This window comes from Sceloporus occidentalis, unplaced genomic scaffold (assembly GCF_023333645.1).
Source record: "Sceloporus occidentalis isolate IW3139 unplaced genomic scaffold, rSceOcc1.0.p SCAF_71, whole genome shotgun sequence".
Taxonomy (NCBI): Eukaryota; Metazoa; Chordata; class Lepidosauria; order Squamata; family Phrynosomatidae; genus Sceloporus; species Sceloporus occidentalis.
In genome coordinates this window covers 3,077,206-3,103,255 of record NW_028317051.1, presented here as the reverse complement: position 1 = coordinate 3,103,255, position 26,050 = coordinate 3,077,206, and the positions used below count along the sequence as shown (strand labels likewise).

General features: G+C 38.0%; 1 protein-coding gene across 1 annotated transcript in view; it reads right to left on the bottom strand.

Annotated features, from left to right (window-relative positions):
- LOC149286273 (BCAS3 microtubule associated cell migration factor-like) overlaps nucleotides 1-26,050 on the bottom strand; it is a 523,731-nt gene that overhangs the window by 290,214 nt on the left and 207,467 nt on the right. The window contains exons 16-19 of the mRNA XM_089494317.1: nucleotides 22,782-22,826; nucleotides 12,214-12,338; nucleotides 9,024-9,189; nucleotides 7,363-7,463 (exon numbers count right to left, since the gene is read on the bottom strand). Coding sequence (XP_089350443.1) covers nucleotides 7,363-7,463; nucleotides 9,024-9,189; nucleotides 12,214-12,338; nucleotides 22,782-22,826 — 437 coding nt within the window. The remainder of the gene's footprint in view (nucleotides 1-7,362; nucleotides 7,464-9,023; nucleotides 9,190-12,213; nucleotides 12,339-22,781; nucleotides 22,827-26,050) is intronic.

The window sequence follows — 26,050 nt, the reverse complement described above, 5'->3', positions numbered from 1 at the left end:
TTCCTTCATATTCCATGAATCCTTCATTTACAATTTCTGGACCAGGCATATCACAAGTGTGGGTTTGCCTGTAGGTTGATTAGCCAGCATTGCATGCACAAGCTGCCACGTAAAGCTTGTGCTCTCATTACATGTGGTGCTTACACATTTGCAGAACGCCATTATCATTTTTCTGCAATGACCCAGAGAAACAACATATGAATCAAGGTTACAAAGTAACAAGGGGCAAGGGTGGAAATGGAAACCACGGCAGGTACAAGATGGTGCTGGGATCCTCCAACCCATCAACCCATACCTATCTCTCTATTATACAAAGAGAGAGATACCTGTTTTGGAGGGTGTGGTTGGAGGTGTGGGATGAATGGCATGTTTAATGTCCATAGATTCTTTTATGAACACATTTACTGCTACCGCTATACAGTTTATTGTGAATGTTAGGTTTGTAGAGCACTGTGACACAATGATACCCAGCAAGACCTTTGTAAAACAACACGAAAAAGAAAGAACAACACTGGGGTTTGGGTGTCAAAGAGATGCACTTAAAAGGTATGAATCAAGAAGTTGTACCACACTTCCAAAGGTCAACTTCTGTTGCTTTAGCTGAGCTCTATCACTAGACACTGTTTACAGTAATACAGATACCCTGTAAAGCTTTTATAGAAAAATGTCTAAGGGCTAGGCACCAATTTCAAATATGCCGTAACAGCAAGGTGGCTGCATGGCATATAACACAACAGAAATTACCAGTACTAAAAAAACACATGAATACCAATTGGGATTCTCAATAGTCTGGGATGTGCTGCTTTCTCTTTACATGTTACAATAACTAAACTAACAGTAAGAAAAAGTGACCAGACCCGGGACATTTCTTGTATGTGAATTAATACTAGGTGTGAGTTCTTGTGAATGGGTATTAATAGAACAAAAAACACAAATCTGTACACCATTTTGTTATTGAAATATTAATTATAGATAACTACAGATAAATATTATGTCAGGACTGCAACGTAACAAGAGAGAGTCTTTAGACTTATCAGCTGCAATCTTGAACCTCTGGAAACACTGCTTGAGATTCTCAAATATGCCTCCTCTGGCCAGCAGATAGCACTGCTGAGTCCTACTTCATTTGTAAAACCCCATTTATTTCGATTTACAACATCTGATAAGTGTACTTTCTTTACTTGTATGCTATGCACATGGAGCACATGACAAAAATCTCCAAAACTGTATTCTAATTCATGGTGGAAATTATTGCAGTCCACGCAAAAAGGATACAAAAACTAATACCAGAGTCCTCCAGGGTAGAGTGGCGAAATCGAGACTGTACCGCACAAAGCGGGACAGTTGGGAGGCATGTTATTGAGTCATATTATTCAAAGAATAGGATTATGTGCTTTTCATTTGCAGGTCATAGCTGGCTACACCATGGTGTAATGGACAGCAGAGAAATGAAGCCTGAAGCAAAGGAAATGTGTTTCTCCTGGTTTGACTGTACCTTGGACTCTGCAGAGTTCAGTGGCAAAGGCACTGGGCATAATCACAAGAAAAACTTAATAAGAGCTCAGGTCAGGCCACCTGAGAAGTGCTTGACCTTCAGTCTCAGGGTTTTTGCCCCAGTCTCACGGTGAAGGGGCAGATTCTCAGGGTCCTACGGTCCGGAGCTGTCTCTTTCCTATTCTACACAACTGTAATCATATATAGGACTCCCAATTAGTGCTTTTGCTATCAGTATTTTATGGTTGCTTTTCCTGCTTGAACACAGGTGACTCAAATAAGTGTATGTTTAAATCATGACATATTTTCCTTGAGGACTGGTAGTAGAGCCACTTCTTTTGGTAGGTACTTCATTTGGTATGTAACTACATAGAATCTGCACGACTGGCCTTTAAAGGGTTAATATTTCAAGAGTCTCAGGGTCAGCTCAGGCATGGTAATGTACACCTGAAATGTATGTGAATATCCTTTATTTTTAGCTGACTAATGCCACGATTTGTGCTTCATACCTGGTCCCTGTATTACTTGCAGCCTTGTGTTTTTGTTCAACAATTTATACAATGGGTCTGGTTGGTCTTGGTTGTCATCATCCTACACCTTACTGGACATGAAAACTAGACCCTATCACACACTGGCAGGTTCAAATATAAAAATTGGTAATTGTGGTATTATAGTGTGCCATTTTCAAAGAACTCAATTTGTGAATGTCAAAAGTATTTCCTTTTTAAAGTATGCGCTACTTTATTTTATCTTTTAGTACAGTTGAAGAAATTGCCTAAAGTCCAACAATTATTATTATCATGGGTGCAATTAGTAGCATCAGGGATAATTTGAAAGCTGAAATATACTGCAGCACAGATGATGGTGACTTCAGGATGGGTCACAGATGGGAAAGAATGTGGACCAGAAAACATATTGTTTTTCTACTGAGTTCTTATGTTTTACAGAAACTGACACGCGTGCTTTAGAAGTCGTCTTGGATAGGTGTGTGGGGGCCACACGAATCCACATGCAGGATTTTAGAGCAGATGCCAGGAATGACCTCCAAAATAACTAAACAGCTGTGCGGCACCACTTAACCGAACCCTCGGGAAAAAGGTATTGAACACTCACACACCAAAATGGTTGTTCAGACAATGGCCCCTTATTGGCTCCACGACCCAGACAGTTTCTAAAAGAAAACTTTGAATAAATTAAATATCGCTAAATATAATAATAAATATACGCATATTGAAATTGTTTGCTCTGAGGAAAAAAAGGAAAAGCTTTCCCTGGCCTTCACTGACTCTTGAAAGATTAAAGAGCAAGGTTTTGCTTAAGGGGTTTGGCATGTAACCTCATATTTATGAAAACCTGCTAAGTGTCCCCTTCAATCAGACAACCAGACGGTTCATTGTTTAGCCGGTCTGCTGATGGAGGTACCTAGTGTTAGAAGAGCACACTCAGTATTTTTAAATGACCCAGAGGGCAAAGGTTACTTATTATAAATGGATAATGAGACCTAATGCAATGTTCTGACTGTGGACAAAGAGAGGGTCTATATGCAGCCCCTTGTGGCTTGGTCATTGAGGCTTTTATTTCCCTTGCACACTTAATGGAGCCAAACAATTGACAGAAATGCTATACAAATGACTGAAACTGAGAGAAACTGCTGTGTTCTAACTCTGATAGACAGATACTAACACTGACCCTGAAATGGCGCCACAATTCTTCTCACCACTAACATGGCAGACAGCTGTAGCATTTGCCCTAAACTCCCATTTAGCCATTTGCTAGCAATTAACCTTATTGATGGAAGTGATATTATATTGAACTGTAACTTACTGCTAATATCAGCCCATTACATCACTTCAGGTAAACAGAGCACATACTGGATTTTCATCAAGAAAGCTTGCACAGAGCTTTGCAACAAAACAAAACTACAATTTTTTTTAAAAAAACTAAACTGACGCCATGGTATCACCACCTTCCCTGTCACAACATTCTATATGTACAGGGATGTTGGTAACTGTGATTTGCTTGGAGAACAGTTGGGATAAAGTTAAAATAAAATTATTAGCAGATGAGTATAGATTTGTTTGGTAGAAGAGAGAGTTCAAGTGTTCTCTAATACCAAGAAAATAGTCCCAGGTTTAGACTGCAGTTTTGCACCCATGTTTGTAGAATGAGTGTGTATGCATGTCAGATTGTGCAAAATGTGTGCCAGTATATATGATACCGGGGGCTGCAAGGGACTGATGGGGCCACTTGGTTATTGTGGCAATGACAAGCTGCTTGGTGGCAAAGATGAGCCAGACGAGCTATATGGGGGCATCGACAAGCTGTTTGGGGACAAACTGTTGAGGGGCATAGGTGGCATTCACATGCTGTTTGGGGTCAACGTTGCCACTGGTGCTGACATGTTGCTTGGTGAAATCGGGGGGCCCCGGGGTTTTTATTTGTGCCACTGGCATTGAAACTAAGAAAGAAAAAAGGCGGGATCAAAATGTAGGCATATAGCTGTCACCATATTTGTGTGAATATAGTGTGAAGGACTAAGAATGACCATCTGGACTTGTGGGCAACTAAAGTCAGAAGACTGTTGGCTTTGGTAAGTAAAATTTGTTAAAAAGCTTGTCCAAATAAGTCAACTGTGGGCCTAGTAGACAGCATCTGCCATTTAAGGGCGACTTTGGGCAAAAGCAATCAATTTTATAAGCCCTAATTGTTATGTTTTGCACTACTTTTATATCCTGTTTATCTATTGCACAGTGTTGTGATGGGGCTATATAAATTAATAAATAATAATAATAATAATAATAATGAAGTAAGTTTTTCATGGACTTGCATGCATGCTAATTAATGCAGGCATTCTTTAGCTTGTTGAGTTAGAAATTAAACCTCATGTAACGCATCCCCTCATTGGCCGATAAATTAAAGCAGGGAGCATACCTCAATATGCTTCTTGTATATTTAGTCAATAGGGGCCAAGTCCCCACTAAAATCAATGGGAGAAACAGCAGCGTACATGCTAATGCTTCCTACTTCCCAGCAGAGGCAGGCAGGAAGAGAGTTAAATAAGACAGAAGTTTCAATAACTAAAGAATACATATTCCCATATGCATGCTGTAATGGACTCCAAGATGCATTGGAAAATACAATTTTGGGGACTAGATTGCTTTTTTAACTTATGGGGCCGTTTGTGAATACCCAAAGCGGCTTGCTACCCAAACTGCAATCTATCTGCAAATTTTATGTGTTCAGTACAATAAAATATATTTATAGCAAACCATATGGGGTGACATTATGTTAAAATAAAAGATCAAACATGGCAATTATCAAACATGGATAATTCTAGATGATTCGTGTACTACATATTGTACTTTTACTTTCAATGTGCTAAAGTTATATTCAGCTGCTGATTTAAAGTATGACATCAGTTTGGTTTTTTGTAGCTGCTTCCAAGATTTAAGATGAAATGGGTGCCAGGATAGGAAATCATTTTTGACAGCAATAGAAAAATTAAGAATTATATGAACGTTAGTCTGTCTGTGAACTAAAAAAATACATTTTGCTTAGAGAATACCAAGAGAGGGAAATGTTGATCCTCACATGCTACGAGAGGTTTTAGCTTGCGCTGGCAAACGTAATAGATGGACGGGTAAAGCCAATAGCTTTAATCTGGCGCCACCAATACAGCATTCACTAGTCAGACTCAAAGCAGCATTTCATGTTTGGGAGCAATTTTCAAAATACACAGTACACATAAGTGAGACAATTCTCTGCAGCTGCAGATAAATCAGCAATGGGCTATGTGCAAACATGAAAAAATGTGCAGACATTTAACCCTTTGAATACATCAAATTTGCATTCATGGAAGATTTGATGGATACAGAGACATACAGAATAGATCTTTTTCTTTTGTGTCAATTAGTAAACACACATCTGAGAAACAAGGCATTGAAGAAGTATTAGCTGTAAATGACTATTGTTACTCTGTACTTCAAGAAACAAGTAATTAGTAAAGGCTAGGGTTTATATGAGGCAATGATGTGCAACACAAATTAACAGTAACTAGAACAGACAGGGTCCATCTTCTGTAAGCAGCCAAGAAAGTTAAGATTTATAGCAGAGCAATGCTTCAGAGAGATGACCAACCTGTAAGAATTTCTTCTGATGTGTGGCCATTTTGCATTATTTTTCAGACAATTTTAAGCCTAAATCTTCTAGAGAAGTTGATTTAATCCCTTTTTTTCCTGAAAACTAGCCCTACGCTCATGTCTTTGGTATAGACGCTTCAAAGATGCGGCCCGCTGGACACTGAGGTGCGGCTTGAGATCTGCAGGGATAACTGCCCCTCCAACCAGACCCGTGTCTAGGCGGGTTCCCATGGTGCACCTCACTGGGCACTTCTATCATTGGGTCTTATTTCCTACAGCTCCGCTCTTGCCTCATCTCCTGTGTTCTTTCTTAATCTGCTTCTACCTGTGTCTTCTTCAATCGTCCACTTCACCATGAACCAGGCCTCCAGGAGAAGTTCCGCAAAAGGGCAGGGCTTATGAAAAGTATTATAGGACATAGTAGCTATGCTGTACCACTGTAAATGTCTGGCTCAGTATATAGTGATAGGAGTTATCCTGTATTGCTGTCAATGTCTGGCTCAGTTTATAATGATCGGAGTCAAGCTGTACCACTGTCTGTGTATGGTTTACCATATAATCATAGGAGGAATGCTGTACCACCATATGTGTCTGGATCACTATATAATCATCAGAGAATGCTGTACCACTGTCTGTGTCTTGCTTGCTATATAATGATAGGAGTCATGCTGTACCACCATCTGTGTCAGGCTCATTATATAATGATAGGAGCCATGCTGTATATTTCCTCTCAATGAAAAATGAGTGTGGCCCACGCACACGTACATTTCTGAAAAAGTGACCCACTGCGGGGGAAAACTTGGACACACCTGCTCTTGTACATTCTCTTAGCCCCGCTAAGCTTTAATCTACTAGAATAAAGACAAAAGGGCATTAATGTAAAAATATTCATAGCCTGACAGACTTTAACAGCGTGTAATGTTTGACAGACCAAAAGTCTTTTCAAAGTGTCAATGAAAACAGGCTCTGTCTAGTGACCTTGGTGCTTTGGAGCTAGTTAAAAAAAAGAAAGCTAATTCTGGAATAAAAAGTATAGTGAGTGTAGTAATTCATGTCTTAAGTCCCTCTTCATCAATCTTAAGCACATATGAAATTGCTGGCTTCACTGATTAATTCACTTTTGCACAAGCTGGGATACCTTATAAACTGACCAGATGGAAGGACCTGAAGGCTTCAGAATGACATCAATGGCTTTAAGAGCCTTGTTTGCTCAATAACCCATGTGTGTCACAACAACAATAAACATCTTAGGAGGGATGGCTCTCCAGGTTTGACACAAATACTGTGGATGGAGTCCCACCTAATACATCTCGTTATCTTTGTATACAATATTTAAATGAAGAAAACCCAAATAGTGTGATGTGTTGAGCTGGAATGTGTCACACAGGGAAAGTATTCTTGATCATATCACCTTCAAAAACTGACAAAAAAAGAAAAGAAGTCAAAAACGCAATTGCAGAAAAATCACAGCTTCATTAGGTTTTCTAATACAGGCTATAGTTTTTCCACAGACTGCCTTCTATACTGATATGTACGGATATCAATTCATTGAGTATTCAGTAAACCATGAGTGTGTAGGTTATTTGTAGTACCTTGAGACAATTCAAAAATGGCCAGCCTAGATGAACTTCTATGAAAGGAGGCGTTGAGATGGCCTTTAGCGAGCAGGGTTACCAGAATAATCAAGAAATCAACTGATAAGTAAACGAAAAATAAATAATGGACTCACGGCCAGCCAGCAAGTACTGGTAGTACTGAACTACATCTGCAGCCAACAGCAAGGGATGGTTTGCATTAAATGGTGGTTGGAGTTCATTCCATTGAGGAGTCCTAAAGAAAAAATGTAAGTATTAAGTTGTGACACCAGAAAAAAAGCTGAAACAGTTGACAGGCTGGTCTGTGATATATTTCTTGACTACTGGTTCGGCTTTGTTTGAATGACGCTTGTGAGATCACAAAACAAACAAAGTGATGACACAGCATGATGCCACTTTCTTTCCATTTGCTATATTAAAACTTCAGTTACAACTACAGCATATCAAATGCTAGTTATTGTTCTGGCATACTAAATAATTTCCCTAAATGGCATAGTGAGAACTCTAACTGTTATACATTGAGAAGAGGTCTAGTTTGGTGTTACATGCTCATATGTATTAAACTTTAAATATGTTTTCTCTGTGCCTTTAACTCAAGGAACACAGGGCCGTGCCATGGCAGTTGCCGTACATTCTGTCATTCAAAGTTCCCTCATGGTCCCGACCTCTAAGAAATTACAACTTTGTCCAACATGAGGTCATTTTAATTAAGGGATGTTCTTCCAGATAGCTTGGTACTTTCATATTGATTATACCAGTCCAGGAATAAGCAGTGCTGCAGGACAATGTATCCTGAAAATCAATGGCAGAATACTTTCCAGTGTCCAGAAAAATAGACACCCTAACAATATTTTAAAATTGATTCCTGTTTGTTATGATTAGTGCAGTCCACTTATTAAGAGTCATCTGCGGAGAAACTCAATCTATACAAACATTTATTAGAGAAGCAATGGAAGCATGCTGCACTCATAGACAATCACGTTAATGCAAACATATTTTAGCGGGTATTGCTAAACTTATATGTAAACTGCAGAACTGTGTCTGAAGAAAAATGATTTATGAAAATATGTGGGCAAATCTATACCAATATGACAGACAAAAGGGCTTATTAATGAAAGTAAGATATCTCACATTAAGTGAAGGAAAGACTAGAGACCAAACAATCTGATTGCAATCTGTTTCTCTATAACTGCTTTAAGACCTCATATATTTTTTGGTATTTTATCTTGCCATAAGGATAGTCTGATACCTTTCCCAAGCATGCAACAATTTTAATGTAATAAAAGGGCTGAGTAGACAGAAATGTTTAAAGGAAGACTGACACACATAAAAGAACATGTTTAGCAATTAGTAACTCCTAATGTAGCTGTAAGAATAAGATGTACTAAAGTTAACACTGTTTTTCCACCCACTACCTGTCATTATTATCTACAGTCAAAGCAGGGCCCACAGTAATGATGGCTGTATATGAATTCTGTTTTCTGTCTGGTATTTTGCTTCAAGAAAGAAGAGCCCTTACTGCTTTTTTCTGGTTAAGACTAGGAAACATAAAGGAGCCTAAGAAAATGTCATAGATTAGTCCTAAAAGCTCCAAACTATGTTTGAAAGGACATTGAAATATTAATTCTAATTAATGTTGCAATACCGTTCAGATAGCTCTCCAATAATATAAATTACAAAAGTAATGAATATTTAACTGTTAATACATCAGCTAGAATATCTATTTGAATCAATTATGTTTTGTTCTTGCCATTCTATGAACACAGAGAGTAAATTACAATTATATTCTTAGTACCTAACTAAAGTCCAGCTAGCCCGAGGTGATGTCCACATCTCCAGAGGAGTGTCATCATTTATCTTCTGTGCTGTGCTCAGGGGTCGTGGCTCCAACACATGCTCCACTAGTGTTCCATAGCAGCTAATGATATACAAGGATTCCACTACACACTGCTTGGATTGATCTGAAATTTAAGAAAAAGACATTTAGGGTCCAATAAACTCTGGACATTGTTGCTGTTTTGATATTAGTGAAAGTATAGGTCATAGGGACAAAATATACGAAGGGGGAACACTGCACCAGTGAGTCCAGAAGTCCACCCAAGTCGGAAAGAAACCGCATTGCCAGACTACATACTTAGTGAGTACTAGACGTATGCATAAAGATTCATACAAGTTGCAAATTTACAGAATTTTGGTAAATTTGGCGATTCATACTCTTACTCACTCTCACACTCTCCTTCACTCTCTCTCTCACTCTCCAAATGCTTCCCTAACTTGTCTGATAACCACTTCCACTTCTGCCGACCACTTCCTCTTCCGGATCTTATCCCTTATCTTCTCTCTTCTCTTCTATCTTTTATATTAGTCACATCGCCACAGACAAAACTTGGCAGGAAATTCTGCCAAAATGGCAGCACTTTCGGTGACCACCTCGTTCCCGATTGGAGGACCCTAATTTTGCCCTAACTTCAACTTGGGGCAACATGGCGGTGCTGTGGTGACATTATGTCCACGGAGATGCAGGCGAAGATAGAAGATTGAATATAGCAAAGAAGATAGAAGAGAAGGAAGAAGATAAAAGACAGAGGATGAAGAAGATGCAAAAGTGGTTGTCAGAAGCGGAAGTGGTCAGCAGAGAATGTAGGTAAACATTTAGAGAGACTAAATTTAGAGAGAGAGTGTGAACGAGAATTAGAGTGTGAGAGAATGAGTGAGAGTGTGAGAGAATGGGAGTGAATGAGGGCACCGGACAATAAATTTGTTCCAGAATTAAAAATGTCCTTGAGTTTTCGACCAAACCAAATGGGCAAGGAAGAAAATTTGTTGCCAAAAAATTAATGTGCCAAAAATGAACTGAAAATTGTGTTTGTTTGTCCTGCAGACATCCGCTGAAAATGGTTACATAGAAAGCCAATAAAAAGGGAAATCAGGGCAATATGTACCGTATTTGCTCGATTATAAGACGACCCCCCAAATCTTAATATTAATTTAGGAAAAAAAGAAAAAGCCTGAATATAAGACGACCCTATAGGAAAAAAGTTTTACCAGTAAATGTTAATACATTTAAACTATTTTTTTAATAAAAGCTATGATTGAGAAAAATATTTTGGTTTTATTTCCTTCTATTTTCCAGCCTGCCCCCCAGTTATGCACATCTGCCCCAGAAATGCCTTATACCCCCTATATGCCACTGTGCCCCATGATATGCCTTTTAACCCTCTAAATGCCACTGTGCCCCATGATATGCCTTTTAACCCTATATGCCACTGTGCCCCATGATATGCCTTTTAACCCTATATGCCACTCTGGCACTTAGAGGGTTAAAAGGCATATTATGGGGAAGAGTGGCATACAGGGAGGTTAAAGGCATTTCAGGAGGCAGAGTGGCGTATAGAGGGTTAAAAAGGCATTTCACAGAGCACCCTGCCTCCAGAAATGCCTTATGCCCCCATTTAACAACCCCCCCCCCGCCCCACTTACCGGTACTTCAGAGTCTCCTGTCACGTAGCTGGGGCAGCGTGTAGACTCACGCTGCAGCCGGCCGGTGCGGGGAACTCTGATCTTTGACAGCCGGGGAATGTCTGCGCGATGCACGCAGACAATCCCCGCTGCTAGACACGCTTCCTTCCGGCTGCAGCGTGAGTCTACACGCTGCCCCAGCTACCTGACAACTGCACACCGGGGACTCTGAAGTACCGGTAAGTGGGGCGGGGGGGTTGAGACAGGAGGATCCAGATCCCCTGCAGCTGCGGGGGATCTGGATCTTAGTCGTCTCATAGTCAGACTTTGAGGTCTAATTATAAGACGACCCCAATTATAAGACGAGTGGTATTTTTCAGAGCATTTGCTCTGAAAAAAACCTCGTCTTATAATCGAGCAAATACGGTAAATCTTCACCTAGTGGCATTATGTGGAATTGATTTTAACATGCATGAACATGCTTTTAAACAGTGTTTAATTGAATTGGAGCAGCCGATGTAGTAATTATGCCCCTTCCCAGGCCCCCCCAGGTCATAATTGTTAAGTATTGTGCGGTAAATACAGTGGCATGGGTAGAAATAAATCTTCCTGAGGTGGTGGCCGTGTTTCCCTTAATAATATCACTAACCATACTGTGCAGTGAGGGACATGGAATCTATCACTACACTGCTTCATACACTATATTTTATGAGTCACACCAACATATGTTACTCTATCTTTAGACCTGATGACTACACTAAGAGCCATACTGAGAAGTCAGAAACTATTACAGTTATGTTGTGATCTCAGCCAAGTCCATAGTGGACATATGGCCAGAAAACACAAAGCACCTAAAAAACAGATACATCTGTCAATGACTGCAAGGCAATGCATAAATCTATATTATTTAAGTGCTAAGGCTAGTCTGTAAAGGTGCAATGCAGTTAAAGAAAAAAAAAAGCACAGACCCTGAGGCTTGTAAACAGAGGGGGCACTCAGCAGGTAAGAATGTACGAATGTAAGAATAAAATATTTCCATCATGAAATTATGAAATGTATTAAGTTTATAAAACTCTTCTGGAGAATGGTCACAGAACACAACAATAATAAAACAAAAGAAAGAACATATATTTAACATAGGTGTTTAACAGTACTGGGTCAGAAGCAGGAAAAGGGAAAAGAAGGGGACACTCAGGCCATTAAGAACCACAAACACAACAGGGTTTCACAGGGAGGTTAACCATGGTGAATCATCTTTTTGGTTTCCTGAATTTGCACATATAGCCACTACTCTTTCAAATATTCATATAGACACATTTCTCAGTTGGTATACATTTTGGGTGAGTTTCAATACATAAATATACATTTTAATCTATGAACACAATGACATGTGGAATGTATAGAACAATGAGATGTAGGGCTTGAGAAAGACACTGCTATTCTCCAAGAAAAAAACTAAAGACCAAAAAGTAATAATTTTAATAAGTTTTAGCATTATCATGAATAAAAACGGGGTATATACTGACCTTTGTCTCGTTTTATACTTTGGTTGCTTGCAAACCAGGACCTTGAAGATCCAAAAACAGCAGCGACACAAAACTCTCCTCCCATGGATTTACTTGGGGAAATCTGCGGAGCTGGTTTGGCTTTGCTTTAAACAAAATAAAAATAAAAAACTGTTAATTCTAAAGCTCTCTCTCCAGCTGTGAATGAGATTGTGTACTGAATTAGACTGTAAAAAGTCAAGCTTTCTGAATTATAGGTCTCTTCGTTTCAGGTTTTTTTTCGTTGCCAAGATTTCATGATTCAGTTGACAAACATTTGAATTTAAATCCCACTTCTTTAACAGGTTAACACATATTATGATTAATAAATATACACTATATACAATAAATCAAAAGAACATTCTTGTTGACCATTACAAATGTCAAATCTGTATTTTTATAATATTCATATTATTCTTGCACAGTACTTTTATAAGGCTTTAGTAATATTTAATACCAGCATTCCAGTAAAGTATTACACAGATGGCATCTCTATTGAAGGGTGATCAGATGCCTCCGTTAACCAGGGACCATGTTTGCTTTATAGTCCCTGTCCAGATGTCAATTAAAACACTGCTCTGATACTTACATCCTGACATCATGGCCTTAATGAATGTATTTCTAAATCAACAGTTCCAGCTTGTCTTATACTTCTATATCTCCAAAGCACTCTCTCTAGTGGACCTCTATCCCTGTCATTGGTATGAAAATCTATTTAATAGGGTGTTGACAACACTAAAGAAGCTTAGCAAACAGAAGCCTGAAAATAGTGAAAACTTGATCAAAGCCTAACTTTTCTTAATACCACTGACTACATAATGAAGCCAGCTGTACCGTGGACACAGTGGACGGGATGATTGTTTTTTTTCCCCTTCCTCTCACCCTCTCTGTGGTAAAGGTTGGAGATATGGGGATAGTCCACCTGCAACCAAGCAACTCCCACATGCCACCTTAAAGACCACGGTACTGCAGACACAGGACAGGATGATAATTTATTACCCCTTTCTCTTACTCTCTCTGTGGTAAAGCATAGAGATACAGGGGCAGTCCACCCGCAACCAAGCAACTCCCACGTGCTACCTCTCACCATAGGCCTTATTATACAGATGCCTTGCCTGTTTTTAGTAACCTAAATAGGGGGTAATGATTTAATGAATATTGTTATTAAGTAGACTAATAAACCAACCCATCTGACAGGCTGTTGTATCCTATATATGACTGCTAGGGCAATATACTTCTATGCATTTCAGCAACAGCCAGAAAGAACACCAGAAACATAGGGCTTCTCCAGCCAGAAGTCCTGGCAGCAGAGGTGTCTTCTTTTTAATTGCTTTAAGTAGCTCTATCTTTTCAAACTTCACTTAGGTGACTACTGTGCCTTTTTTGTCCAAATCTAATGACTGCAAAATTAAGTGCAGACAACATTTTTAAATTTACCATAATTCTGATTTACATGTTGATGAAATGTGTCCAATAATAATAAAATAAATAATAATAAATAAGTGTCCAATATGTGGGCCAGTGATCTTTTTTTTGTTTAAAGTTGCTGTTCCACTTAGCTAAAATATCAGTTTCTGTCTCTAGTATGCTACTTAAATGGTGCTTGCTTACGTCTTATATGACGATTAAGCATTCCCTGAAAAATGAATATGCAATAATCATTATTTTTCGAAAGAGTTTTGGTATTCAGCGTAATAGTAATCTTGTTTTTAATAGAAAAAATGTTAAGTGCAGCTGAACAGTACCATTAACTGTAATTACCATTTAATTAAAACATTTACCATTGCTAGTATTGTGTTATTTCTATATATTTATCACAGCCAGTAAAAAGTGATCCAAATGCAAAGTGTGGAAAGTGGTCTTATCACCATAACATCAATGGAAATTACAATGGTGGCTGGACCATTCCTTTGGTTCCTGTGTTGATGAGAGGGTTCTACAAGAAACTGGATGAGCCAAATAAATTCTATTTAGGTTCACACTCAGCTTCTCTCCTTTCCCATCACAGTAACCTAATTTTGTGTACCTAGGCTTGTTCCTTTCTTCATGACATCACTCCTTAACAAATGTTACTGTTTGCAATTAAGACACATGCCCTCTGTACACTCTTGCTAGCATTACAATATATGCAGTCCATGTGGGAAATTGATTTATGATACATGTCTCTCAGCACATAATTGGTTAAAACACGTACCATGCAAAGATCTTATTTGTAAATTGAATGGTCTATGGTAATGTTTTAAGGGCTAAAGTTACCCGTTTTGGCAGCGGATCAACATAATACTTGGTTTGTAATAACCAGGACGGTTTAAAAGAAAGGATATAAAAGCATTATGAATCATAACACAGTGATGCTGGGGTGTTCCATGTAATCAATCATTGTTACATGCTCATGTGTCAGCCTAGTGTTGGGACACACCACAGCATTAAAAGGCTAGATGGGAATCATAAAATGCATTTCATTTTGGAATGTTTCCACTGGAACACTATATTAAATTATGAATTCCTCAGTCTTTTCTTTCCAATTCAAGGTAATGGATATGTAATTTAGAAAGTGGAGATTTAAGTGTTTGTCATGAACTGGAATTAGTGATTCCTGTAGAACAACCGAATGGCACTTTCTCATACCAATACAAATGTGGCTTTGATTGGTCACTGAGTTCTCTCAATACCTGAGAGTGCCTTAAATTCTCATGCAAGACAAGCCTGCTATTTCCTGTTTTGCTAAAGTATTTAGTTCATGGGTAATGTTAATATTAGCTGCATGGTCAGTATCGGAACACCAGCTCATATGCTCACCATTGCAAAAAAATCTTATTGTCATGGGATGAGTGAGGGTCTGGATCACCTTTTAACAGATGTCTCAAACCTAAGGAAGATCTACATTCGCCTAGAGCAGGACCGTTTATCTACAGTCCTCAAGGACCGCAAAAGGAGTGATTTATAAAGACATCGTACTCACAGAGCACACATTAGACTGTCCCTTTACAAGAGTCCTAAATCTTTGGGTAGATTGGTTGGACGTGGCTAACTCATGTATATATATATATATATATATATATATCTATATACAAATATACCGTATATATATATACATACAGACACACACACATATATATATAGATATATATAGAGAGAGAGAGAGAGAGAGAGATACAAAAAAAATATAAACTATATATATATTATGTACAGAGAGAAAACGCATATACAGTCGGATAGAGAATTAGCACAAACCCCTTACAGAACAGATAAATTACTCTTTGATTAATTGCTACAAAGGGTTTTCTCCAACACTCTAATGGTTACTTGCATAGTGTTATAGCAGATTTTAAATCATTTTATAATGATTCATTCATGTTGAATTCAGGAATGTCTGTGGTGGGACTTGTTACTAATAAATGTGTTTTTGCCCAAAATTACAACTTTGCTTAAAATGAACCCTGTTTCAGTCCACTGCTAGCATACAGTGCTTAATGCCACGCTGTTAATGTCTCAGTTGGGATTACTCATGAGAAGCGCGACCCCAGCAGTTAGTCAACAGGCTAATGCTATTCACTCATTAGTAGTCAATTGGTGCAACAATTACAAAAATGACAGTAAAACTAAGCTATACTGTAACCCTGATCTAAGATGAAATAGTACTCGTGAACACATGAAATGTTTTTGTTTGCTTTAATTTTTATACCAAATACCAGTTTACTCTCTAGACTGTGGCCCATATGCACCATATAATCCGCATTATATTTTGGGAATATCGGGTCCTGCACAAATTCAGATTATATTAGCATGATAAATTATCACATACGGTGTCCACAATCCTCACATGCCATATTAAGGATTACAGGATACCTTGTTCTGATAGTGACCTTCTTCTGTTTCCTCCCCTTTAATCTGTCACTTTGTAAACCATTCCCAATGTTAAAACCAAAGGAAAGGTTAACCATCACTCCTGAAAACAACATCACTGAGGTAATATGCAAAATGCCAAACCCAGGACTTTCATCAAACCTCACAAGTTACACACTTTATTATAATGACTTTGAAAAAATACATATACGACTCTCCTTGTTAGCAAATGTGTGTAATAATAATAATCACAGTTTTCACCCACCAAGTATTTTGCTTATATCATTATTTTATAATCAATACAGGCTTCAACGCTCTCCATACAAACACCAAAATATAAGACGGTACAAGCTGCTGCCCAGGCAGAAATACTTAAACTGTGGTCTATGAACCTTATGGGACTCCAGACCTTTCCAGGTATTTCTTGTGGTTTTTACATTTACTCAATTGGGCCCTGATAATCCAATGCCATTATATATATCACAAGTTGTTGGTAGGAAAAAAAAAAATCACATTTATGCTGTATTGTTTGATATCTTAATGACCGCTATCATGTTATTTAAGTGATTTTGGTTCATATCTATACATTAGTTCACTATTTCATTGTACATTTGAATCACCATGACCATGCTACAGATAAGACAAGACTTACTGGTAAACTCACAACGTGCAGTGGAAGTGTTAATGAACCAAGCAAAACACAAAATGCCACTGTATAAGGGATCGAGGCATGATAAAGGCACCAAACTGTTTGTGAGATGGAAACACCATACATGCTGTTTTTCTTTCACTTTATAATACCATCTGATACATTCTTGATACTTTGTGTATAGGATGTACGTGTATTATTGCATACGCCTTATTTTTCTGTTGCCCTGTTATATGCTAAATCAAATTTCTTTTTTTATTTATATTGGAAAAAAATAAAGATCTTGTCCTAATTTTCTCTCCATGAGATTCGTAATACTGGCTTAGAGAGAGTTCTTTTGGATATGCTCAGAAAATGGCTCAGGCAAACCACCATGTGTCAGATGCATTGATTATGACTTAACAACATCCACAAATTTTGAAGAATTTTTAAAGAAAAATATTTTATTTTTTTTATCCAAAATCCAAACATTACACACAACTCTGATATGTTCTTCTTGTCTTAATCTTTCCACTTGATGTGATGTCATGGTCAGGAGAGGAAGAAGGTAATACCTACATACAATTTGTAAAGTTTATGATGGCATATGCACGCTGCTCAGTGATACTCCTACAGTCCCACTAAGCCACCTGACACACCATGTAAGACTCAGTGAGGCAAACATGTTATGCTCTGGCCTTATTTATTGAGCATAACTTGGGAGTTGAAAGCTCTGCATGAAAGCCCTTTCAAAAACAAAAACTGCCAAGGACTCAAAGGGATTAGCAAATCTATGGCTAACCTAAGTCAAAGTTTTCAAATTTTACAAGGGTTCAGTTTTTTTGAGTTCTAACCTTACATTTCTTAAAATTGGTTTAGATATTATTAGTAATTAAACCGTTACTTTTTATTTTTAATACATTTAGGTGATAATATGAGCACGTCAAAATCTAGAAAGATGATGCTATCACAAGGCATTCATAATCTACTAATGCTTAGTTTTGTTCCATTTCAACAAATGAGTTGTGATTTAAACTTATAAAGGATCAACACGGGTAATTTTATCTAACATGAAGGGCAGAACTGGCCTTGTATAATGTATAATTAAATGATGAAGACTTGGCAAAGTCTCGTTCATTTTACTATACATTATACAGGGCAAACTAAGCTCTTCCTAGCGCAGAAGCTCATTGGGACTGGCCCTTTATAATGAATAGTGAAGTCAAATGAGCTAAAACGCAACTCTCTGTACTACCAAGACTTCCGCACACCCAAGGTACAAACTAATGCAAGCACATTGATAGGATTGAAGTGCCACTCCGTCACTTCCAGAGACATCCATCAGGTAAAAAAGTTATTCCTTGTCTGTGGTTATTTTTATATCTGCCATTGATTTCACAGACAGAACAATATCCTTAATAAAAACTTTAGTTTTCATAGCTTAGACATAGTTTGTAGTAACATTTGGAAACTTCATTTGCAAAATTGAACACCTAATCCTTAAAAACAAAAATATGGCATTTCAGAAGCAGTTTAGCTTACAATGCACTTAGGAGCTAAAACAATGTTCTCAAAAGATTTACCCACTTTCTGAAAGTCTGTTAAAATTGCATGCATACAAATGTGCCTGGTGTTACAACCAAACCACTGAACAATGGTCCTCTTCCAGTCCCCTGGTGGGACATCAAAGAGATTCTTCAGCTAACATTCTGTGAAGGCTCATGCACAACATGCAATAAACTGTCAAATTTCCAGTCATTATGCCATCATAATCACAGTCCTTCCTAAAACCATAATGAAAATAACATGCTCTGGGAGGCAAAAGGACACAAACTCTTGTTTCCTTCCACTATAATGTCTGTGTAGGCGCTTTAACGGTTATCATATTTTACTTCTCAGCCACCCTTAAGTTTAAAAATGACCACAAAACAGTTTTGGGAGAGCAACCCATTATTGGAAATTCTAGAGTAGTACACTCATTCATCTTTAATTTGTGCCTTTTAATCTTGCTGGCTGACAACTTGGTGTCATTGGCACAAGCTCATGGGTCAGTTAGAGACACTTGTGTGGGGTTAGGCTGTTAAATACAAAAGACCATAAATCAAAGCACGAGGTTGTGAAGCTCTGAAGAGTATGAAAACTGTTTCTCTGATGCCACATTGCAAACAATACTATATCTCCTGAATTTGCCCTCTGTGTAACACCAACATTTTAACGATCTTAAGACAATACGCTTTACCTTTACCTTTTTGCCCTTCAACTAACATTTTAATAACATTTTAATCTTTAATTTAACCCCTTCGTGACAAAGGCTGATTTTACTTTTTGTACCCTTCGTGACAATGGCCGTTTTAACATTTCTGCGCTGCTCGTGTTTAGCTGTAATTTTCTTCTTTCCCGTTTACTGAACCCACACACATTAGATATTGGGTTTTTTTCAGGACAAGAAGGGCTTTCTTTAGATGACATTGTTTTGATTGTATCATATTATTTACTATTAAAAAAAGTATAAAATATGGTGAAAAATTTAGAAAAAAATGACTGTTTCTAACTTTTAGTTGAAAAATCTTTTACTCATCTATAAAAGGTAATGAAAAAACCTGCTAAATAGATTCTACTATTCGTCCTGAGTTTAGAAATACCCAATGTTTTTATGTTTTTTTGCTTTTTTCTGCACGTTATGGAGCAATAATTACAGGTAGCGTTTTGCTATTTCAAAGCCATTTTTTCCAAATCATGTGCCATTTCGGGTATCTTTGAACCCGGCCAATGCAATTTACCCCATCAAATCATATATTTTTGAAAACTAGACAGCCCAGGGTATTCCAAATGCTGGTATTTTAACCCTTTCCAAGCACTTATTTACCATCAGCCTTTGTCAAACTTTATGGTAGTAATTTTTTTGCATTTGTTTTTTCACACACATTTTACTTTAGGTATGAATAAACAGGTTCTGGTATATGTCACATCATAAAACACCCCAATATGTGTTTAGCAACATCTCCTGAGTACAGCGATACCTCACATGAATGATTTTGCCTGGCTGTTTGGGGGCAAAAGGGCCACATTTGGGGCATGCACACTTTTCAATTTTGAACTTTGGCATTTGGGGATCCACTGCCCATGCCCTATTTGGTACATCTTTGAGCAGGGCCATTTCAGTGTGCCCAATAAAGCCATATATTTTTGAAAACTAGACACCCCAGGGTATTTCAAATGCTAGTATTTTAACTCTTTCCATGCACCATATCTACCACCAGTCTTTGTCAAACTTTGTGGTAGTCATTTTTTTGCATTTGTTTTGTCACACACATTTTACTTCAGGTATGAATTAAAAAGTTCTCGTATATGTCACTATCACAAAACATCCCAATATGTGTTCAGCAACATCTCCTGAGCGCAGTGATACACCACATGAATGATTTTGCCTGGCTGTTCGGGGGCAAAAGAGTCACATTTGGGGCATGCACATTTTTCAATGTTGAACTTCGGCATTTGGGGATCCACTGCCCATCCCCTATTTGGTACATCTTTGAGCCGGGCCATTTCAGTGTGCCCAACAAAATCATTTATTTTTGAAAACTAGACACCACAGGGTATTTTAAATGCTGGTATTTTAACTCTTTGCATGCACACATTTTACCACCAGCATTTTTTCAAAGTTTGCAGTAGTATTTTTGTGTGTGTATTTTTCCCACATACACCTACTTTATGTATGAATTTACAGCTCCTGGTATATGCCACGACACCCCAATATGTGTTCAGCAACATCTCCTGAGTACAGTGATACCCCACATGCATGGGTTTGTCATTTTTGGGGGGAACTAAAAGGCCACATTTGGTACGTGTGCATTTTTCTAATTGGAAATTAGATGTGTGGCCATCCTTCCCCCCGTGTTAATTGGGACCTTGTTGAACCCGGCCAATTCAATTTACCCCATCAAATCATACATTTTTTTAAAGTAGACACCCCATGGGCATTTAATATGCCAGTATTTTAACTCTTTCCATGCGAGAATTGTTTTAAGCTAATATGCTAATTTTAGGACTTGCTCACAAAAATATATTTTTTATATATATATTTTTTTTTTTTGCCTTTTTTTTTATTTTTTTTACATTTTTTTTTCAACTTGAAGGTTACCCTGATAGTGATATCAGTGGGAAATTATTTTTACATTTTACTGGTTTTTTACTATTTTTTTCTAATTATTATTAATTTATTTTATTTTTAATTTATTTTTTCTAATCACACTGTGATTAGAAAGCTGAGCTCCATTGACTTGCATGGTTGAATGCAGTACCTATATTCAACCTGCAAGTGGAGCCAGAGTTCTCTAGAGGGTCTGGAGACCGTCTAGCGAACTTTTTAGTCTTTATTGTTTTTTTTCCCCGGGCCGCCGCCATCTTGCTGATGGCGAAGATCACCGGCAGCTGCGGCTGTGACCGCTCTCCGGAGCGGTCACAGTCCATCCCCAGGTAAGTGTTTGGTGTCGCTGGATGCCTCCTGATCGAGGCATTCCAGCGACACCATTTAAGTTAAACGCTTTTAAAACGGGCGTCCGCCGCCATACAAAGTATGGCGGATGTTGACGCCCCGGAGAGGGGCCAGAGATGGCCCCTTTGTGACGATAATGGCGTTGCTGAATGCCTCGAGGTCGAATTTCCGTGACGTGCCCGGACCGGCAATTGTCATCAAGGGGTTAAAAATGTGTTTGGCACTAGACCACTACATGAGGTGTTTAGTGGAAAGATTGTAACATATTTTGACTAACTGCTCCAGCAGCCACATTTATGTACCCTGATATTATGCTGGCAGCAGTGAACTACAAAACTTACTTCAGTGAAAAAAAGTTATCAAAACATTTCCAACAAGAATATTAAATACTAAATGTTACATATGTCTATTCAGACATAACTACACAGTGGAGTATTTTACCATTTAACTTTGCATTGTGCTAGAGCTGGCTTGCCAAATGCCTCAGATGGATGCAAGGATATTTGGTATTTGGTGGACGAGTCTGGCTTGACAAGTAGATGGAATATGGGTAGACCCCAGCTTGGCTTTGTTCCCTGACAAAACTCTGACTAACATTAAGTCCACAATGTTTGGTTTATTGTTGTTGGCGAACATATTAATATATTTGTGTGAATAAAATATGTTGAGTAAACTACCAAATACAAATGAATAATTAGTCATATTCTAAAGGTGTGTCCCTCTTTGGCCACTGTAAACCCTGTGAAATTTAATATTTTAAGGTAACATTATTGCATATCATTCCTCTTCAAGCTTTTTATTTTGAAGCAAATACAGTACATTCATGCAGGCATGCAAAAAGCTAACAGGTCATGCTTTTGATGTGGTACATCGCTCTTTCAAACGCATGTATCATTTGTTAGACTATCAAAATATGTTGCAAGTTAGAAGCTCTATGGTGAGCAAACGTCTTAATTTATTGGTTAGTTACTTCTGAAAATTCACAGTCAATTTTAAATTCATAGTGTCATTCAGTTTGGAAAACTGACCAGTCTTCAGAAACTTACGTCAGGGCCAATTCCCAATAACTTCTATCATTAGGACACTAGATAGATGTTAATCAAATAAATTACATATGGCACTGTATTATTTTAGGCATAATAACTATGTTTGTGGTATGGAAAAAGCTGTGCAAACTATGGCTTCTGGCTTACAGCATTGGCCATAAGGGTTTATCGCTGGTTACATAGTAACAGTTGTGGAATAAACTATATTCAAATGTATGTGAAGATGCTGTGTGGAAAAGCATCATTGGTTATGGAGATGTTCCCACAGCAGAAAATGGATTATGAGAACCCAATGGTAGTCGCGGAGTATGTACAACCTAAGATTACAGTTATATGCTCTTTGCGAATGAATAAAAAAAGTATAAGGGAGCTCATGAGCTTGCGGCCAGTTAATAAGTTGAAGTGTCATTTTACTACAATAAGGTGCCTCCATCAAGAGATGAACCCAGGCAGTATCCAAACAGACTGTAACGGACATTGTCAGTCAGTACAGAACATTAATTATAGGCATGCTGGGGTTGAATTGAGAACTTACCAAGGAGCTTTAATGGAAAAACATCCTGCTCCAAACAGGTAAGGTCTTCACATGGAGGGGGAAAAGGCAAAACAAATTAAAAAAAACACCTCATTATCAGTGTATATAAGTTTAATCATGCATAAATGCGCTCAGAAAACACACATTCCCACTTATCAAACGTTTTGTAAGTCAAATTTGTTCAAATGGATGTGTTCGCAGGCAAATAAGTCAAAATTAACCCATTTAGAAGCAAGAATGATCACCAATAAGGTATATTCTGGGTTTCTTCATAGCTAGGGTTTGGAGTGTTCTTTTGAAATCACAGAAGAGAAAATGAAAACTAGAGTTTGTGCCTTCAAATGCTACAAGAGTTATACAATGTATGATAATATTTAATGGTTTATTGATATATTTGTAAACCTATCAATTATTTGGAATAATGCTATTAGTGACTGTAAATGTAAATGTAAATCACATTTGGAAGCCTATTAGAAGTTGATGCTGTTGACTACATATGTTAGAATGAAACTAGTCCAGCCCTAAATTTCAGTTACATAGGTTGCCTTGGTACACAGGTACACATCAGTTGCTACACAAGACACTGAAATGTGTTTCAGTGTTAAGTGTTTCAAAGAAGCGCACAAGTCCTATTTTCATGTTAAATTCATACTTTTGCATTGACTCCAGTTAATTGTATTGAGTTCTGGAGCTTGCACTGCTGAAAGCAGGACTCATACTTGCACATGCACATCTTCAGTAGCGTTCACATTGAAATCAAAAGATTGTTAAACATATGTAATACTTGCTTAATACTATTTGGTTGTTATTTTATTTACTTAAAGTGCTACTGAGGATCTGCAAAATGCTCCCATATTAATATATACTGAATTCAATAAAGGGAGCCGTAGGAAGACATCTCATTTTCTAACTCTAGCTCTAATATGCATGAGGTAAAATATATTGAAGTCCATGCAAAATAAACTCCAACATGCAATAAATAATAAAAATACAATTTCAGGGACAAGACGTTAAGGTGTGCTGCAACCCTTACTTCTTACTACGTATAAAGAGTTATTTACACAAGAGAGCTAAGAAATCATTATACTATATCAGGGGTGTCCAACCTGCGGCCCTCCGGCTGCTGCAGGACTACATCTCCCATCCTCCTCAGCCAGCCCCTTAGCTGAAAGAGCATTTTGTGAGATGTAGTCCTGCAGCAGCTGGAAGGCTGCAGGTTGGACGCCCCTGTACTCTACCTTGAGTTGACTAATGACACAGTGTTGTGAAAACTGGTATATCACAAAATATATATTCATATATGCACTCACTGCCCACTTTATTAGGTACACCTGTTCAATTGCTTGTTAACACAAGTAGCAAATCAGCCAATCACATGGCAGCAACTCAATGCATTTAGGCATTTAGACGTAGTCAAAACAACGTGCTGAAGTTCAAACCGAGCATCCGAATGGGGAAAAAGGGGGATTTAAGTGACGTTGAACGTAGCATGGTTGTTGGTGCCAGACAGGCTGGTGTGAGTATTTCAGAAACTAATCTACTGGGATTGTCACGCACAACCACTCATTACAACCAAGGTATGCAGAATACCATCTCTGAATGCACAACACGTAGGAGATGGGCTACAGCAGAAGAAGAAGACCACACCGGGTGCCGCTATCAGCTAAGAGCAGGAAACTAAGGCTACAATTCGCACAGGCTCACCAAAACTAGACAATGGAAGACTGGAGGTACGTTGCCTGGTCTTATGAGTCTCGATTCCAGCTGCAACATTCACATGGCAGGGTCAGACTTTGGTGTAAACAACATGAAAGCATGGATCCATCCTGCCTTGTATCAACGGTTCAGGCTGGTGGTGGATGTGCCGGCGACAAATCTGAAACTGTGTGATGCCATCATGTCCATATGGACCAAAATCTCAGAGGAATGTTTTCAGCACCTTGTAGAAAGTATGCCACGAAGAATGAAGGCAAAAGGGGGTCTGACCTAGTACTTGCAAGGTGTACCTAATAAAGCAGCCAGTGAATGTATATATATATGTAACTGAATATATATTCAATTAATATACTTTTTCCACAAGTGTGTGTGTGTGTGTATATATACAAAGATTAATGGGGAAAGCTTTTGGGTACAGTACAGTTAGCTTTTAATGTAAATAACTAATCATGAAGAATTTTCTTTGGATTTTAATTTTGTCCATGATACAAAAGATAAATAAGGATCTCATTTCAGATTAATGTCCACTGTTTAAAAATTGCAGTAATCTGGCAGTAATTCTTCTTCAAAAATGCTTACCAGCTTTGCATTTCTGATTATATTTATTTCAATAGTGATATCATTAAATAGTCAGGACAATAGTCAGGACATAAAAATCATCTGATTCTTAGCAGGTCTAACAAAATAGGTAAACAGCAACACATGACCTATTACACCATGTCAGATTTATTCACCAAAAATAACAAAAACAATATAAATGTCATTAAGTAGTAGTACATGAATAATGCAATATATTGTACACACATATTCTGGTATGCACACTTAAAACTTAAAATGTTTAAAGTGAGCATTACATTTTTCATTACAGGAAAGGGTTAAGACCTCTGCATACATGTGTGTTCAGTCCGTGTGTGCTTCTAGTATGAATGGCTAGCTATGTGTCATTCTAATAATTGTGACAATATTATTTCCAAAGCCCATTCATTGTGACATAAGTTCATGAGCATTGTCAAACATGACCATCTGGAAGGGCAGTCCTATTATCTATGTAGACCATTGCACCAGTGTACAGCACAGATGTCTGTCAAATTGGTTTGTCAAACAAATGTCAAAAATGTACTGGAAATTAAAGTTTCAAATCACATTTTTTTTCGTTATGTAGGTTTGCATTGATATACAGATATTTTTGTGAAAGCATGTTAGCAGAAGTTATTGGAATATAACTGTTTAATACTTTTTGTTTTGCTGCCTCTGGGACAGGGAAATGGACATTATTAGGGCAAGCGGTGGCGGTCCTGAAGCCATTTAGGGATGTGACTAAGAATTTAAGTCAGAGCACTGCCAGGTCATCCCTCTACTTACTAACAAAAACTGCATGACTTCCTGGAACAAAATTAGGTCTTCCTGAGGGACAGGTTAGACGTTGAGGTTGAAGTGTTGATTAGAAGGCTGATAGGGATGCTGCCAGGTCGCATGCAAGCCATGATAGACAGAGTACATGGTCACCCTCTGTGATCCAAGGGATCTCACATGTCCAATTCCCAATCCCTTGC